The sequence below is a fragment of the Gossypium arboreum genome, chromosome 9 (assembly GCF_025698485.1).
Source record: "Gossypium arboreum isolate Shixiya-1 chromosome 9, ASM2569848v2, whole genome shotgun sequence".
NCBI classification, from domain to species: domain Eukaryota; kingdom Viridiplantae; phylum Streptophyta; class Magnoliopsida; order Malvales; family Malvaceae; genus Gossypium; species Gossypium arboreum.
Genome location: NC_069078.1, coordinates 2,711,628 through 2,729,114, shown reverse-complemented (window position 1 = coordinate 2,729,114; position 17,487 = coordinate 2,711,628). Strand labels below are relative to the sequence as shown.

The window sequence follows — 17,487 nt, the reverse complement described above, 5'->3', positions numbered from 1 at the left end:
TAGAAGCTGGAGGAGAGAAAATCAAGTTAAAGATTGGTATCAAGAGAATAAGGTAAGTACATTAAGATTTCAATACGTTTTTAAGTTTGTTATTGTTGATAAATCATGGAAATAATGTTATAGTAGAGTTTTATTACATAAGGTACTATGTTCTTGATATGTTAGTGAAGAGAAAATAAGAGAAAGTGATGAGAAATGGTGTAGAAAAAGAAAATAAGGGTGTTATAACATGGTAATTAATATCTTGCACTAAAACAGTTATGGACAGCAGCAGTAGTCTAACTTTGAAAAATCACCATAAATTTTATAAATTGAATTAGAAGATGAAAAAAATATGGAATTAAATCTTAATGAGTCTAGTTTCTCATAGAAGAAACAGTGTAAGCAATGAATTTGTAAATTTTATATATAATGAATTTTGTGAGACAAGGTCAGAATGAATTCAGGTTCCCCTGTTCAGACTTTGAAAAATAATAAAAAAATGAAGAAAAATAATTAGAGGCTTAAATTTATATTTATAGAATCCTGAATGAGTCTAGTTTTATTAGAAACAAACTAGAACATCATTTGAATTCTGTAAAAGGAGATAACTAATTTTTAGTGAAGAAGGGTCAGAACTGTCAGACAGCAGAACAGGGGTGACTTTAATGAATAAACTGTACTAATTGGCTAAACCAAAAATTCTGAAAATTTTATGATAAGAATACATGTGAGTCTAGTTTCAGGAAAAATTAACAGATCTTAATTTTGAGTTCTGTAGCTTAATATATAAATAATTTAGTGACTATGACGCAAATGGACAGTTTTGAATGTACATATAAGTAAATAGTGAAATTATTGATAATGTTACTTGTTGTATGTTATATAAATTAAGGATGTGGAATGGAGAGGAGGAGGAGGAAAATATGTATGAATATTCATCTAGCATGGCTAATTTGCATGTTTTAGGCTCGGGACTAAATTGAATAAAAGTAAAATTTTATGGGCAATTTTGTAAAAATGTCAGAAATGACTAAATTGCATGAAATATATTATTTTATTATTTAAATTACAAAATTTAACGAAATTATCAATTTAGTTCAAGATCGGGAAAACATGTTTTAGGGATTAAATTGAAAAGTGTTGAAATTATGGAAAATTTTGATATTTTATAGAATTCATGGACTGTTATCATTATATATGAGAATAATAGTTGGAAATAAGGACTAAATTGCAAGAATTTTACTTTCACGTCCCTAAGGATGAAATCGTCATTAATTAAAGTTTAGGGCAAAATGGTAATTTTGCCTAGAGCATTAATTAAATGTATTAGAATATGAAATGAATGAAAATGATGATCAAATTTATTTATAAATATCCGGACGATACAAATACGAGACTTGATCATGGAAAAGAAAATATATCAGAATAATGAAATAATAAACACGAGCAATCAATGAGGTAAGTTCGTGTAACTTGAATTATATTCGAAATGCTTGAGATTGTATGTTATTGATGTGAATATGATTTGAATGTTCATTGTATGAAAATTTATAAAACATTGATATATTTGATAAAATGGGAAGAAATCCGGTTGAATGAAAGGAAAATTTGATGGATCTCGAAAAGGAATTGACGGTAAAAGGATCTAGCAGGACGGGTGATCCTATCTGATATAGCCCTCCGAAGAATACATGTAAAATGGATTTAGCCAGACGGGTAATCCAATTAGGGTCTGAATTTAGCTTTGGACTGGTAATTCAGATCCAATCTCATTAGAGTAATTGTCGTTGCGAGGATTTAGCTCGGGTGTAATCCCGACAATACTCTATGAGTTTATATTGCGGGATTTAGCTCGACCGGTAATCCCGCTGCAAGGATGAGGTTCATGAGGAGTGTGCTCTCGATATGAAATGTGTAAGACCATGGTTGAAAGATACCATGGCAACTTTGAGTGTAAGACCATGGTTGAAAGATACCATGGCAACTGATATAAAATGTGTAAGACCATGGTTGAAAGATACCATGGCAACTGATATGAAATGTGTAAGACCATGGTTGAAAGATACCATGGCAATGTGATATGAAATGAATAAGACCATGGTTGAAAGATACCATGGCAACATGACGAAAATGAGTAAGACCATAGTTGAAAGACACTATGGCATCATGTCAAAGATAAATAAGACCGTGGACGGAGAGGCGCTCTAGCATCTGTTGAACAATTGATATTCGGTAATATGTATCGATGACGAATGGTTATATGAAATAATTATGAAGATAGATAAGCGAAATAAGTATAAGTACATGAAATATAATTTATGTTAAGTTTGATATAAGCTATTACCTAATAAATATACATAAAATATATGGAAATGATGGAGCATGAAATATTGATATAATGAAATGAATGATATATGCTTGTGAAGAAACGATAAGAGCATGATATGTTTCATGACATGTACATATATGATTATCTTTGATATGTTGATACAAGGAAATTATGTAATTGAGACTATTATTAAACTCAAGTGCGATATGTCGAGAAAATAGATATATCATTGTTGAATTTATATGAGATATGTGCAAGTATACTAACAATGTTGCTGTTTGATGCTTATACAACTGTCAAACTGTTGATTGAATGGTAATATATTTATTTATATGATGCATTGAATCGGTAAGTATTTAAATTTTTTTTTAGTGATATGTAAATGGTAGTAATGCTCCGAAACCCTGTTCTGGCAGCGGATACGGGTTAGGGGTGTTACATCTTACACTACTTAAAAGCTTCTAGAGTAATATGCAGAACTCCTTTTATGAAAGTGTTATTAGTCCATTAACCAAATGTTTCAATAGAAAATGCTTGAAAAAGATTATCAAAACGGACAAGATGAAACTTTATTGAGAGCGAAGCTCGAGGTAGAAAATTAATCATGATAACAAATTTCGCTAAGGTACAAAAAAAAATGTATAAGATGGAAAATAGGTGCCCCAGATATCGCAGCGTAAGCTTCACTATTCAGACTGTTCGAAAACCATTAGGAGCCAGATATATGTCTAGGAGGCCCGAGGTATTTCGTTGATGCCCCAAGATGTAATGCTCCTCCTTCTTGTTAATTTTGGTAGAACAAGGCCGCAACATGCCCCATCTTTGATCACAATTTGAGCTACCCTTTTTCAGGTTTTCAACTCAAAACCCCTTTGGTCTCAAAGCGCCCTTTGTGGGTTTTCGCCTTGGCCTCTCCTTTTTTTTTTTTTCAAAGTGCCCTTTGCGGGTTTTTTCCTTGACCTATTCTTTTTCAGGTGAAGTACTTCTTGACCGAATCTGAATTTACTGGGTTGGGAAGGCTTTTACCATCCATTTCTGCTAATATCAGTGCCCTTCCAGAAAAAGCCTTCTTCACTACGTAAGGTGCTTCCTAGTTTGGCATCCATTTCCCTCTGAAATCTTTTTGCATAGGGAGAATCTTTTTTAATACCAAGTCCCCTTCCTGGAATACTCTTGGGCAAACTTTTTGGTTGTAAGTTTGCATCATTCGCTTCTGGTACATTTAACCATGACGGATAGCCTTCAGCCTCTTTTCTTCAATCAAGTTCAGCTCATCGTACCGGGATTGGACCTATTCTGCTTCATCTAGCTTCAATTCAGATAAAACTCAGAGAAAAGGAATCTCGACTTCAATAGGCAAAACCGCCTCCATCCCATAAACCAACGAGAAATGTGTTGCCCCGGTAAAAGTTCTGACCGACGTTCGATAGGCATAGAGAGCAAATGGTAGCTTTTCATGCCAATCCTTGTACGTCTCAGCGATTTTCCTCACGATCCCCTTTATATTTTTATTAGCCGCCTCAACTGCATATGTAATTCATGTGCTTTGATATAAGTGAAAGCTTATGCTTTAAAGATGATCGAGCCAATAATCGACTAGTTAGGTACATGACTTGTGTACGGGCCTTGTGTACGAAATTGGGTCGATGGTCCAACTGGTGGCTGGACCGGATCGATTGGGTCGTCACTTATTGAAACCAAATCGGCCAGGCCCATTTGGGCAAAGCGGAAATGATTCAGGGTGCCAAAAAGGAGTTGTGCTAACGATGGTATCGCCAAGCACAGCGACTATGACAATGGCAACCCGATAGCCGTTGAATTGTCAACAGCGACGGTTCTTGGCGGTAAAGTAGTGGAAAAATCATACTCCTAGTGGGACTCTACCAAGTAATTTGATTTCAAATTAACTTTTCTAAAGAGAATATTGTTTTAATAAATTTAATATTTATCTAGATAGTATTTTATTAATTTAATATTGATATGAGATATTAAATTTAATTTAATATTTATCTTGATAATATTTTATTAATTTAATATTAATGTAATTAATTGAATCCTAGTTAAATTCTCTCTAAACTTTCCTATATAAAGATAACTTGGTTATTATTCTCAAACATTTGAATTTAAGAAAAGTTGTACAGAGATTTTTTTTTAAAAATTATTTCAAAAAATTTTTAGAGATATTCTTGTTATTTATAACTTGATCTCAAAAGTTTAAAGAAATTACAAAATTACCTCACTGGTAATTTGTGAATTTTTTTTTATTCAAAATAAGTCCACACTCCGCAAACGTGAGCTTGAGGATAGCGGAGAAGACTACTCCGTCGAAGCGTTCATCCTAGACGAATTATAAAGATACTATTTTGATTAAGTGTTTATTACTTTAGATAACACAACCAAGTTCTTATTTTAAATTTTTTTTTAAAACTCTAATTTTCCCTTAAACCTATTTTTTGCTGCCTTTTTCAAACGTAATTTTTCCAACACCTTACATTTCATTACTTATTGTATGTTATTTTTAAACACATCTATAATCTAAATGCATGATTTTCACATGCATATGAGTGCGATGGAATTCTAGTATTATATAGAGAGGAATTCACGTATATCTGTATAAATTTTTTAGTTTTACACCTTTTAGAAAAGAATAATTAAAACTTGATAAATACAAAAATAACTATATTTGTTAATAGGGTTAATGTACTATTTACCCCCAAAGTTACACCCAATTATCACTTTGATAACTATTTTTTTTATCAATTTGATATCTAAAGTTTTCAAATGTCAAACACGTTACCCTAACCATTACAAAAAATAATAATAATAATAATAACATGGATCGCTGGAAGCGTGCCATGTCACCTAATTTTATGTTTTTTTTAAATAAATACAAATTTGTGAAATATTGTTAACATATAATAACCAGTTTTTAATATTCCAAGATTAATTTACTCTTTTATTTATTGTACAAAGACTAATTTACTTCTTTTTTGAACTTAAAAGACAATAAAATCCGACTCCTAATGCAATACCTCCGTAATACTTTAATGGCCAAGTTTATCATCATCTTTTATATTCTGCAATTTAAAATAATGAGAGATCACATGGATGTTTAATATATTGGTATAGTTCCATACCCAAATCAACAATGATTAGATTTACACAAATCTCATTGAAATGTGTCCCAAATAGGTGTATATTATTTATGAACAAGAAAATAAATTCATTCAACAAAAGAGATGGGTAAAGCTGAAATTCATAAAAGTTTTAAGTTAGGAAAACAAAGATCATACTCAAAGCCATGATTTATCTTTGATCATTTGTATATCTCGACCATTAGAATTCGCTTATTATGTTGACGGTGGATATGACTTGTTTTCATGATGTGGAAGATCGACAAATGCATAAATCAATTACATCACTAAAGCACAATAAAAAAAAGCTACAAAAAAACATAAAACTCCTCCAAAAAAAGAGAAAACATCATTCTTCACTATCAAAAGCATCAAATCTACGTTGGAGGTGGCATGGATCATCTAACTCATTCAAGTTTCTTCCTTCATGGGTTTTTGAACCAAAGAGGAAAAATAGTATGAAAAATCCACTTTCACACAAGTAAAAGGTAAAGAAAGAGAGCACACTTTTTACACTAGAGCGTGTGACTATACGATTATTTTTAAAAGATAATATGAAATAAATTTTAAGTTGAAACTATATTTAACAATTTCTTCTCTACTTTATATATCACCCAGAGCAACTTTCGTATTGGGTGATCAAGCAAATGTATTACCCTAGGTACTTTTGATCAAGCAAAAGAATTTAGTGATACCAATGGAGGTAAACCTTTAATGTGTTGAACGAAAAATGCAATTTATTGTAACATGCAGGTTTAGTTTAACTTTCAGAGTCACTGCATATCGGCTACGCAGGTCTTCGTGCCCACTTGTCAAAAACATATATTTCGTTACTACACAACATTTCTCGAAACCAAATCTTGGATTCAAAGACGACAACCCTCCCTCCCCACTTATACAAAAAAATTGAAAATTGATTCATAATCATTGGTAATAAAATAAGCAAAAGGTAAATTCTCTGTTCTTTCTTAGTGTTGCTGGCTAATTAGATAATTGTAGCAAAATTTTATGAGAATCCACCATAAATCCCAAGTTCAAACTCCCTGCCAGTTGACTTCTTTTCTTTTTCCAACTTAAAAACATGAATTCCCCTAAATAAGAAAGGAGAAGCATTGGCTGGCATAGATCTAGAAATTGGTTCACTGCAACACAGATATATGCAGCCGGAAAATATGCAAAACTGTTTCACCAATGAACATAATAAATGTATCATGGATGTTCCTGTACTAAAAGTCAAACTCCATTTTACTTCCTTTACTAAAAAATGGACACTTAGTCCATTTACGTTAAATCAATGAGTAAACTAATCCTTTCTCTTAAAAATTAATCTATTTATACTATTAAAAAACTGAAATAACTGACGAAAGAACCAAATAGTTATACATGACATGCCCAATTTTAAACAGTAAAAATGAACAAAATTTTTAACAGAAATGACCAGTTTACTTTTGGATCTAACCTACAGGGATTAATTTATCTATTTTTTTAGTCGCGCGTAAAATGCAATTCGACTACTTTTACCTAGTAAACGTTGGCATAAATCGAAAGTGCATAAAAGATGACATGAAGCCATCATGAGACAAGGGGACAAAGCATTTCCTTTTGCTAAATTCGATGTTAACATATTATAGATAAGACCAAGTCTATACTTGTACAACGTACAAAAAAGTCACTCTTAACATACATCATTAGGAAACAAAAATTGCCTACTTCACAGGAGAAAAAAATTGCAATCTCTTTTATCGACTTGGGAATCTGGACTTTTCAATCTTGGTCACATAGAAAACAACGACCACAAAAACTGAAGGGAAGATTTCAAAATTTTAGCAAGCTTCAACAGAAGAACAATTCCTTACCGAAGCAATCACCAGAAGCAATATACCTTCATCTACATGGGCCTTCAGCCCACCACTCCCCACTACATGTACTAGCACATATTTTGCAGTACACTTGTAATTATAAGCGATTAATGTATAAGACTAAAGTAGGCAAAAAAGTTAACATCAAAAGGTTCTCATACAAGATGTAAGAAAAGCAAATAGATGAACATAAACTAAAACAGGTACTGTGTTTTATGCATAACTCATCAATACTACCAACAGTTCACAAGTTTGATTACTCTAACAGAGGATGTAAAAGTTATTTAGGAGAAGAAGACTTCAACACTAATAAAAGATTAGCAGTACTCATGGTGAGCACAAGAATTGGTCAATGAATTACCTGACAACAAGAAATCTCCTTATATAATTAGTAATTTGAAGCAATCATCACCATCATTCTGTGATTCTACGCTTTTTCGACATTTTAATATGATTATCGTAGCTCATGGGAGTTGCTCCCTCATCAACAGTTTTATCCCCAAGCCATTCTCTATCTCTACTCTTCATAGAACTCCTATAGGATTATACAACATTTAAATTAAAACTTTCGCAAGTTGAAATACAGAAAGGTTGCTATATAAAACTTTTGAGTTTACTAAAAGACCTATCAAATTCTGAACCTTCCTCCAAATGTCTATCCAACCAACGAATGCTTCCTGTGTGAGCTGATACCAGAGATCCAATAATATGAAGTATTTCCTCATCAAAACTGCAATAAAAGAATCAGTGTAAAAAACCATGTGATGAACATGTCATTAACCACCGCACCTTCCCTTTCTCCGACGGAAAAATAAAAACACAAGAAATCATAACTTCAAATAAGTTGTAAATCTCCAATACATATCAAATTGACTTGATGAACCACAATGAAGCATTATTGAGTGGAAAAGCATGCAGAACCGAGGTATAAAGAAGCAACAAGATTATATGATCCACTGGTTCGTAATGGATTAAAAATTAAACAAAGGAAATCACAAAAGTACGGAGGCAAGATATCAATAGGCATAATGAAAATCTAGATTATAAATATATATATTATCAATAAGCAGGGCAAATAAACTTCTCCGCAATCTCAATTTACAATTTTAGATGGTAGAAGAAAATAACCCTAGTAACCATAAAGAATACCATTTCTCTCCAGCTTACAATTAACTATTGAGGGTAACCAGAACAGTACAACAATGAAAAACATATTCCATTCCTAAAATTAAAAGGATAGTTTCTTTTGAAAGGAAATTGTCACCTCTTGACTAAAAATCGGATCATGGTTCCAACATTTATGACATGTCGCTTGTGAGATTTGCTGGCAAATAGTTCCTCTTTGTCTTTCTATGATACAATAAGACACTAAAGTTACTACAGTAATACATCTAGTCTCTTGCCATATACACATACCCAACACACAAAGAAAATAAAAAAATTAAGAACAAGGTAGAAAAGTGTTACGGTTCTATATTTAAATTCTCCACGAATGTTTTCAGCTGTTATGATGGCAGACGAGAAACCGAGAACAATAACATGAATAGATTCTTGAGAAAGCTTCACTACCTTCCCCTCTGAATGTGGCAAAGAAAATTAGTTTAGACAACATCTTAGGCATGCAGATCCATAAATACATACCGGCAGTGTGATATCCACTACAAGAAAAAAAAACTAAATAAATAACCTGAAATATCATGAAAAAATGGTACCTAAGAGCATATCTGGCTTTGGTGAAAAAAGTAAGAGATTTGCTTTTAGTCTAAGACCAAAATAAGGATGAACACCAGAAAGAATTTTCGCCTGTTTATCCAGAATATTGACATCATAGGCCAATAAAACACCATCAAATGTTTCATTGAACCTGCAAGAACAGAACCACTTCATATTATAACAGGATAAAAGGAAGCAAATATTCGCACATAATTTCATTCTTATAATCAACATTACAAGTGAAGTGCATCATTACAAAACCTATTGATTTAGTATTGATCCCAACGGAGTCAAAAGAATCACACTACTAGATCCAGACATTGCAGTTAAATTCAGCCTGTTTAAAAGCTTATATTCTCAACAGTAATAAACTTCTCCATTTGTTTAAAAAGAGCCACAGTATCATTAGCTTCATCATCAGAAGTTAAATTTTCAGCTAAACTAGAAAACAGACCAAACAAAATTAAGGTATACTTTATTTAAATCAAAAGCAATATCAACACAAAACAGCTTTTGGTGAAGAAAAAATAATAAACAAAAACAGGAGTTTTGAGTTATATTTAAAATTAAATTTAAGTGAAAGTAAAAGAACTAACTTGAATAGCAAAGAGCCAAGCTCACGGAGAATCGACTGAGACACGTTCCTACTCTTTGATGGGTGTAAATACATCACCAAATTAGCATCTGCTACGCTTAATCCTTCCATTTGAAGCTGCAATAAATATCCAAAATTAATAGCCAGTCAGAGTTTCAAATAGCGGTGATGCAGCCGCTAATTCACAGTGGCGACCGCAAATCCGCTATTGCCACTAAACTGATAGCTTTAAAAAAAAATTCTCCTTCTCAACGAAGTAAACAGACGGAATAACGAGCAGTAGGATAGAAAACAAAAAATAAAATATAGCAGCAGAGACAGAGATCAGATAATTAAAAATCTCTTTACTCAAAATCTTCAAATTAGGTTTAGGGTTTGAAAAACTACCTTAATAAATTTCCTAGTCTGTTGGAAACTTGAACACGACAAGAGAAAGAGGAGGCTGGGACAGAATGGTGGTGAGAGGCTTGTCTTAGGTTCGAAATTTTTAAAGGAATGTTTCAAATATATATATATACACACAAATATGTGCCATTAGAGTCACTGATCATCAATAGTTAGTTTCATACTCATTAAAAAAAAAAAAAAACAGTATCTGAACTGAAAATATATATTCTGGAACGACCTGTTCTTGATGTACCTAAAGTACTGCAAATAAGGTCCCAAAAATGACAATAAAACATCAAAAAATGTTGAACCTAAAGTAGTGTTTTTAATGTGGAACAAACATATAAGTGTCTACATATCAACCATTTAATATAACTGGTCTCGCATTATAAATTCAGTAAACTCTTTGCTTTACATTTAAATGAATAATCACTGCAACATCTGGTCTCCAACAATATATTCAATCTCCATACAACCCATCCAAACCTCCAAAAAAACCAAATTTACATGCATATACAATCTCATAGTGCATTGCATATAATTTGATATCAACAACAGATTCGGACAGCAGAACTTAATGAAGAAAATCAGCACAAATGACAGTGCATTGGATAGTAAATTTGACACTTTACTCTCAATTAATTTAGTAGCATAACATATGTTACAATTACAGTATGACTTATTCAACTTTAAAACAGGGGCCAAGTTTAACATTTAACCACTAATATTTTATTTTCCTTTAACACCAAAGCAGCAGACCAGTTATACAAGTCGCATGCTGAAACAAAATACATTCAGCAGTCAACCTGTGCATATACTTCTCACATTTACATCTCTTCTAACAGCAACATTTCGGTAAAATAAAAATAAATCAGCATGTATTTTTAACTCCTAAATTCATAATTTTAACAGTCCATTTGCCGAACCACTCCTGCATGAAATATTTATATTTCAAACATAATAATTTTACACGTTACCTTTGAAGAACTTACTAAAATTTCTCCAAGTTGAGCTATCTAGCCGATTGACTTGCTCCTTCCCCTTTCTCGCCAATGCTTCCTCCCACCTATGAAATGGTAGTATTTAGGCTTGATTTAGTTGTTTTGGATTGCCTATTATGCTTTGTTTTTGTGCCATATGTATAGGTGAAGGTGTTTACCAAATGGGGTGGCAAAACTGTGCATTCAGAGGCACAATTGTGCAAACAGGGACACCGAAGTGTTTACAGGGCACCAAGGTGCAACGAAGGCACTTAAACATTTCTGTATTCATATTAGAACTCATTACAGTCTCATAGAATTCATATCATATGCAATAAATACCACTAATAACCACTTCTTAATGTATTATATCGCTTTGACTCCTTTTCCATTTATTCTATTCTATCATATTTATATTATTCTAATTATTCTAATTCTATGTATTTCTTTTTTGTTTTAATAAATTATTAAATTTTTATAAAATTATTCATAATCATAATAATGAATTTTCATTTACCTATGTCTAAATGGAGTCAAAATATATTCTATTTATCTAGTTAGCTAGAAATGTATTTTTTTTCAATTGAAAATTCCCAATAATAATAACCAAACCATATTTACAAGGTAATAACAATACAAAAACCGTGCATGGCTTTGCATGCAAGGGATAACTTCACATAACCGATGCATGCATTAAAAGAATTCAAGAAGTAGCATTTTCCTTAGCCATCACCAGCCATTCGGCCAAAATTAGCTCAACTCCATGAATTTTACGATGCCAAACACTTACGCGGTCCTGTATGTCCAGTTAGAACCGAAAGACATGTATGAATGTTACCATCCCTACGCCAAACACATATAGTTTTATCAGCTGAACCACTAAACACCAAATTCCCAGCTGCTTCAAGACAAAGAACAGCTAATTTACGTCCTTTAGGTACACCACCATGTGCTAATCCTTTCTCAAGTTCCCAAAAATTAACAAGGCCGTCACTGGAACCACAATATAAAACCGAACCCGGTGCATCAATTGCTAATGCTGTAACAGCACATTCTTGTTGTAACAATGTTTGGTTCAAACTATGTTTTGTCCCTTTACGTTGTTGTTCCCTTTTCCATACTTTAACCGTCCCGTCGGCCGAACCGGTGAAAACCATCTCCCTGCCGGACCTCGATACTACTGAATTCACCGCGTCGTCATGCGCGTTAACCGATTCGAGACATTTATAATCAGAAATCCTCCATACTTTAAATGTTCTATCCCATGAAGCTGAATAAAGAAGACATTTAAACTCAAACATGACACAGCATCTGAATGCTTGATCCATAAAGATCTTTTGCGTTTCACTTCAATGTAATTACTTGGTTTAATTGAACTTTTGAGGATTTCTTTCAAAGCTGGTAATGTACCAGCTCGTTTATGAACACCAGGGTTCTTAACAGATACTTTCCATACACGAATTTTACCATCTTGATGACCAGTAAAAATCTTTGCACCTGCTATAACAATGGTTTTAACCAATCCACTATTTGATTTGAAACCATTAAATTCTTTAAGATTTTTCCATACACGTATGTTCTTACTGTCAGAACCCTAAATCAAATTTTGAAATTTCAAAAACCCAAACATCTCCAAAACCCCGAAAAGAGAGAGAAGCACAACAATCTAAGATTACCAATGTCAGCATGCTAAAGTCTAGGGTTCAAAAGAACAACTAAATGAGAGTACCTTGATTTTTTGGACTCGCAAAAGCTAGCCTTCAGTCGGGTTTGATTTCGAAAATGAAATCCCTTAATCTTTCTGCTTGCTGCAAAAATAAAACAGAAGTGTAACCCACATAAAAAATAATAGAAATGAAATCGAAATGAACCAAGGAGCTTCGGGTTTGATTAGAAATCGAAATGAAATGAAACCTGTCGAACCAAAAGAGAAAGGGAGACGGCAAATGGGTTTGATTTGGGGAAAATTAAGGGTTTAGGGGAAATTTTGATTTGGGGGAAAATAAGGGTTTCGTGTTTGTATTGGGGTGAAATGGATGAAACAAAAACGGCGCCGTTTTGTTAAACATAATGACGTCACTAAATCGCAAAAGAAACGACGTCGTTTTAATTGAACTCTTAGATGATGGCTATCGGTGGCGCAAATATGGTCAGAAAGTTCTACAATGGAGTACGCTGAAGCTTCTCAATTTGATAGTAAAAATCAGCCTTCTGTTGCTGTGGATAAACCTGCTGAAGATGGCTACAACTGGCGTAAGTATGGACAGAAGCCAATTAAAGGCTGTGAATATTCGAGAAGCTACTATAAATGTACGCATTTGAAATGCCCTGTCAAGAAGAAGGTTGAGCGATCTACCGATGGCCTAATAACTGAGATTCTATACAAAGGTGCACACAATCATGAAAAGCCTCCACCAAAAAAACAAGGGATGGGCAGTAGCGACGGAAATGCAAATATACAGGCTCCTGAACTAGGTTCTCAGGGTTTAACCGGAAACTTGAACAAGTTAAAATGCTGCTGTACCAGTGTGTTCGATACCTGGGAAAAATCATGAATCTACTGAAGCTGCAGAATTACCTGGATCAAGTGAGAATGAGGAACAAAATTGTGACGAAGAGGGTAGAGACGAAAGAGATAATAATGATGAACCGAATCCGAAAAGAAGGTGAGTTTCAAATCAAATGTAACTGATCATGCAAATTTATGTATCTTTACCATCGATAGTTCTTAGTGCAGTGTGCTTTTGACTGCAGGAATGCTGCTACGGAAGCTGCGATAACCTTCTCACATAAGACAGTTACGGAACCGAAAATTGTTGTGCAAACGAGAAGTGAAGTTGAACTCTTAGATGATGGCTATCGGTGGCGCAAATATGGTCAGAAAGTTGTCAAAGGGAACCCTCATCCAAGGTACAATGGACTATCATATAATTTTCTTTATCTATGGTTCTATTCTAGGCTGCTCTGACTCGTCATTCTTCAAGTACCCTTGTTTGACACCTGTGTTTGGCACATATTGAGACATGGGTTTGGGGATATGAACCAGTTGAAAAAATGGTGTTTAGCATTGGTATGAACCTTTGAGTGCATTACAATGGCAAACTGACATCTTAGAATTTATCTTCAAAGCAGTATGATCTATTTTCATGGAGCATTTTAATACTAGGCATACACCGATAGGACTGCTAATGATTGTGACCTACATTAATCGGACTTGGGGCAAGAGTCTCGGTCACAGTTGATGATCTACTTCACCATCTGGTGCTATTTGTTTTGCTTTTTGAGCTCTATCTTTCAATCATACATCTAAGTTATTCCAACAGGAGCTACTACAAATGCACGAATGAAGGATGCAATGTTCGGAAACATGTGGAAAGCTCCATGGATCCGAGAGCTGTCATAACAACATACGAGGGAAAACATAATCATGATGTCCCAACTTCCCGAAACAGTGTCCACACGCAGCTAACAACAATTTGCCGCAGCCAAAACCATACAAGGTGATGGCAGAGAAGCATCCTTTACTTGGATAGATGGATTTCAGAACAAACGCAAAGGGCAGAAAGGGTGCAAATAAGAGTGCAACTCCCCTGAGGTCCGGTTGCTGATATGTGCCAACTAAAGATGGAGAATTAGCGGCGTTTTTGAAAAAAGCGCCGCTAAAACTCGATCTTTTGCGGCGTTTTTACAAAAGCGCCGCTAATTCTCGATCTTTAACGACGTTTTTTAAAAAGCGCCGCTAATTCCCTTGGAGACACAACATAGAATGACGTCGTTTATGCTAAAGTGAATTTTTTTGTGGCATTTTTGTCAAAAACGCCACTAATGCATTAGATAGTAATAAATTTTAGTAGTTAATTTGTTTTCTTTCAAACAATATATCTAATTTGAAAAAATTAATTATATTGAATAATTATTATTTAAATATTTAATATTTAAATGTTAGATAAAATCAATTTAAAATAATTTCTAATAATTATATAAAACATGAAATGAATTGAGATAAAAAAATATATTTTCAAAACCATTTTGATAAAAATGAACTTAACAACGTCGAAAAAAATGAAAATTTTTAAAACATTAGGTTTTTATTAAAATACAAGAGTTGTCATTGATATTTTTAACTAGGTGTGAGCAATACTAATAAAATTACCTTTCATAAAATAAAATTTTAAAAAATTCTTTTAAGAGATCATTATTATCTGCATCTTAAAATTAAAGTAAGGTACAAGTTTAATTTCGAGAGTCGATTACATGCAAAGAAAGTTATTAAACACATATTATTTTTAGATTTTGAAATTATAAATTCAAATTCAATATTTAATCATGAGGCTATAAATTTTAAAGTGTGCACTAATTTTATAATTAAGTGAATTTAATTTAAAATATAAAAATACTAAATTTATTTTATTCTATTTTAAAATTGATTCAAGTTTGAGAATTTCATGTTAACATTTCGTATTTAATAATTTTAAGAACCACCTCATCAAATTTCGTAAAACTAAATCTTGCGTAATTATCTGGGAATATAAACATATATACATCAGAAATATATGTATAAACATGAGATCAAGTATTTAATTAATCCACACTTCGAGCACTCCAAATTAAAACCTAGATTCAACCAGAGCATCATTTAATCAACTAACCCTTAAACCCCAATATCCTAACCCTTAAAACCTTGAACACTAAGACCCTAAACACTTTAAAACACCAAACCCCAAATAACAAACTAATTTAAAACACTATACCCCAAACCCAAAATAACAAACCCCAAACCATAAACTTAACATACTACCATTGAACCCTAAACCATGAACTTAAAATATATACTACCATTTCAACCCTAGACCATAGGCCTTAACCTTAAATATTAAACACTAAACCCAAAAATAAATTTAATCAATATTAAGTACTGCTTCCACAATTTATTAATATAAACATAAGCTTTTACATTATCTATGTATATACACACATCAACATCCATATGAATTTTTTAGGGGTTTAGGGTTTTAGAGTTTATGAATTAGTGTTTAGGGTTTATGTTTTTAGAATTTAGGATTTAGGGTTAAGGTTTAGGATTTAAGGGTTTAGAGAAAGCCATACAACGTCGATTTTAACAGCTTGGTAACTTAAATGAAAACTTCTAAATAGTTTAGTTATCAAATTGTAACTTTTCATAATTAAGTAATTAAAATGAAACTTTCTCATAGTTAAATGAATGGTGTAGTTTATATTAAATCGAATTCAAAAAAATTTATGAAAATAATATGAAAATAATATGAAAATTAAATCAAATCAAATCGAAACGAGTGTTGGTTACCCTATTCAAAAATGGAAGCTCAATTTTTTGCGGCGTTTGAACCAAAAACGCCGCTATAGATAAACTTTTTTGCGTCGTTTGGGCCTAAAACGCCGCTATTGATCAATTTTAGTGGTGTTTGGACAAAAATGCCGCTATTTCTCCGGTTTTTAGTGGCGTTTGGACAAAAACGTCGTTATTTCTCTAGTTTTTAGTGGCGTTTGGATAAAAATGCCGTTATTCCTCCAGTTTTTAGTGGCGTCTTAGACAAAAACGCCGTTATTGATCAATTTTTAGTGGCGTTTTAGATAAAAACACCGCTATTGATCAGTTTTTAGTGGCGTTTGGGCAAAAAACGCCGCTATTTCTCTTTTTTTCGGTGTTTTTAAGTAAACGCCGCTAATGTATAATATTTGAGGCGTTTTTTGTTTAAACGCCACTAAAAACGCCGCTAAAAGTCTGTTTTCTTGTAGTGTATATATATATATACACACACAAATTTAGTGATAATTCTAATAGGCCCATTTTGCCCGGCCCATTAGAAACCAAAAATTAAAACCAAAAAATAAATACAAAAAAAGGCCAGCAACAGATTAGAAAACAGAAAGCAAACAGCCAGCAATTGACAGAGAGGATAATAGAATTTAGCATTTTATTTTTATTTTTTCTTTTCATTCGGCTATAAAAGGCCGATTCTAATCTGTAAATCGGGGCTAATTTTCTTTGTATATACCCACACCTACGCATATTGTATACACAAGCACAAATACGCAAACTAAATTTTGAAAGAAAGAGGGTTAATTTAGATCTGATCCCATTTTTATTTTGTACACACACATACAAGAAAATAAAAATCATTCAAAAAAAATCAAGAGTTAAAGGTGATTTTTTGTCTTCCGATTTTCTTTCTTTTTCTTTGATCTTTTATTCATTTCCTATTGCATGCAAATAAAAGGAAAAGGGAGGGGCTTACATTCGCAAATAGGCCGCTGGAATCTTCTCCTTCTTTGTATCACCCCAAACCCGGCCCAGACGTTAAGGCCGAATCCGACATGCCACTTTGAAGTCAAAAACCCGTGTTCCCTTTTTAGTGTTTTAAAAAAAAAAGGCGAATTTTGTCAAACTAACCAAGTGAATGGAAGCTGGGCACCGGTAGGTATCCATAACAGAGGAGGTGAGCCATGAAGGTCGCTTAAGTACCAAGCT

General features: G+C 33.0%; 2 protein-coding genes and 1 pseudogene across 7 annotated transcripts; 1 reads left to right on the top strand and 2 right to left on the bottom strand.

The window, feature by feature from the left end:
- Positions 1-7,040: 7,040 nt before the first annotated feature.
- LOC108457095 (uncharacterized) lies at positions 7,041-13,017 on the bottom strand. Of its 6 annotated transcripts, none has more exons than XM_017755935.2 (10): positions 12,894-13,017; positions 12,709-12,787; positions 11,159-11,261; positions 10,977-11,065; positions 9,614-9,729; positions 9,017-9,168; positions 8,772-8,881; positions 8,569-8,654; positions 7,930-8,034; positions 7,041-7,839 (listed from the first exon to the last, which is right to left on the bottom strand). In XM_017755935.2, the coding sequence occupies exons 5-10, from the start codon at positions 9,721-9,723 to the stop codon at positions 7,719-7,721; spliced, it is 684 nt and encodes a 227-aa protein (XP_017611424.1). In that variant the 5' UTR covers positions 9,724-9,729; positions 10,977-11,065; positions 11,159-11,261; positions 12,709-12,787; positions 12,894-13,017; the 3' UTR covers positions 7,041-7,718. The 6 variants fall into 6 exon arrangements, with proteins under 6 accessions (XP_017611424.1, XP_017611426.1, XP_017611423.1 ...); XM_017755937.2 differs by having other exon boundaries at positions 10,992-11,065; XM_017755934.2 differs by lacking the exon at positions 11,159-11,261.
- LOC108455138 (protein JINGUBANG-like) lies at positions 11,471-12,667 on the bottom strand. Its single transcript, XM_053019074.1, has 3 exons — positions 12,656-12,667; positions 12,342-12,573; positions 11,471-12,249 (listed from the first exon to the last, which is right to left on the bottom strand). Exons 1-3 carry the CDS (start codon positions 12,665-12,667, stop codon positions 11,750-11,752), a joined length of 744 nt encoding a protein of 247 aa, XP_052875034.1. The 3' UTR covers positions 11,471-11,749.
- A 127-nt stretch (positions 13,018-13,144) lies between the features above and the next one.
- Positions 13,145-14,512, top strand: LOC108455137 (probable WRKY transcription factor 4; annotated as a pseudogene).
- Positions 14,513-17,487: the final 2,975 nt, after the last annotated feature.

What these genes read in the sequence shown, in the direction of transcription:
- LOC108455138 (XM_053019074.1), bottom strand. An exon ending in CAAAAGTTCAATTAAACCAA is followed by an intron (nt 12,250 to 12,341) that starts GTAATTACATTG and finishes TTCTTTATTCAG; the next exon opens with CTTCATGGGATAGAACATTT.
- LOC108457095 (XM_017755935.2), bottom strand. Translation starts at nt 9,723, where the DNA reads ATGGAAGGATTAAGCGTAGCAGATGCTAATTTGGTGATGTATTTACAC. An exon ending in CTTGGCTCTTTGCTATTCAA is followed by an intron (nt 9,169 to 9,613) that starts GTTAGTTCTTTT and finishes CTGTTCTTGCAG; the next exon opens with GTTCAATGAAACATTTGATG. An exon ending in GAAGGTTCAGAATTTGATAG is followed by an intron (nt 7,840 to 7,929) that starts GTCTTTTAGTAA and finishes ATAATCCTATAG; the next exon opens with GAGTTCTATGAAGAGTAGAG.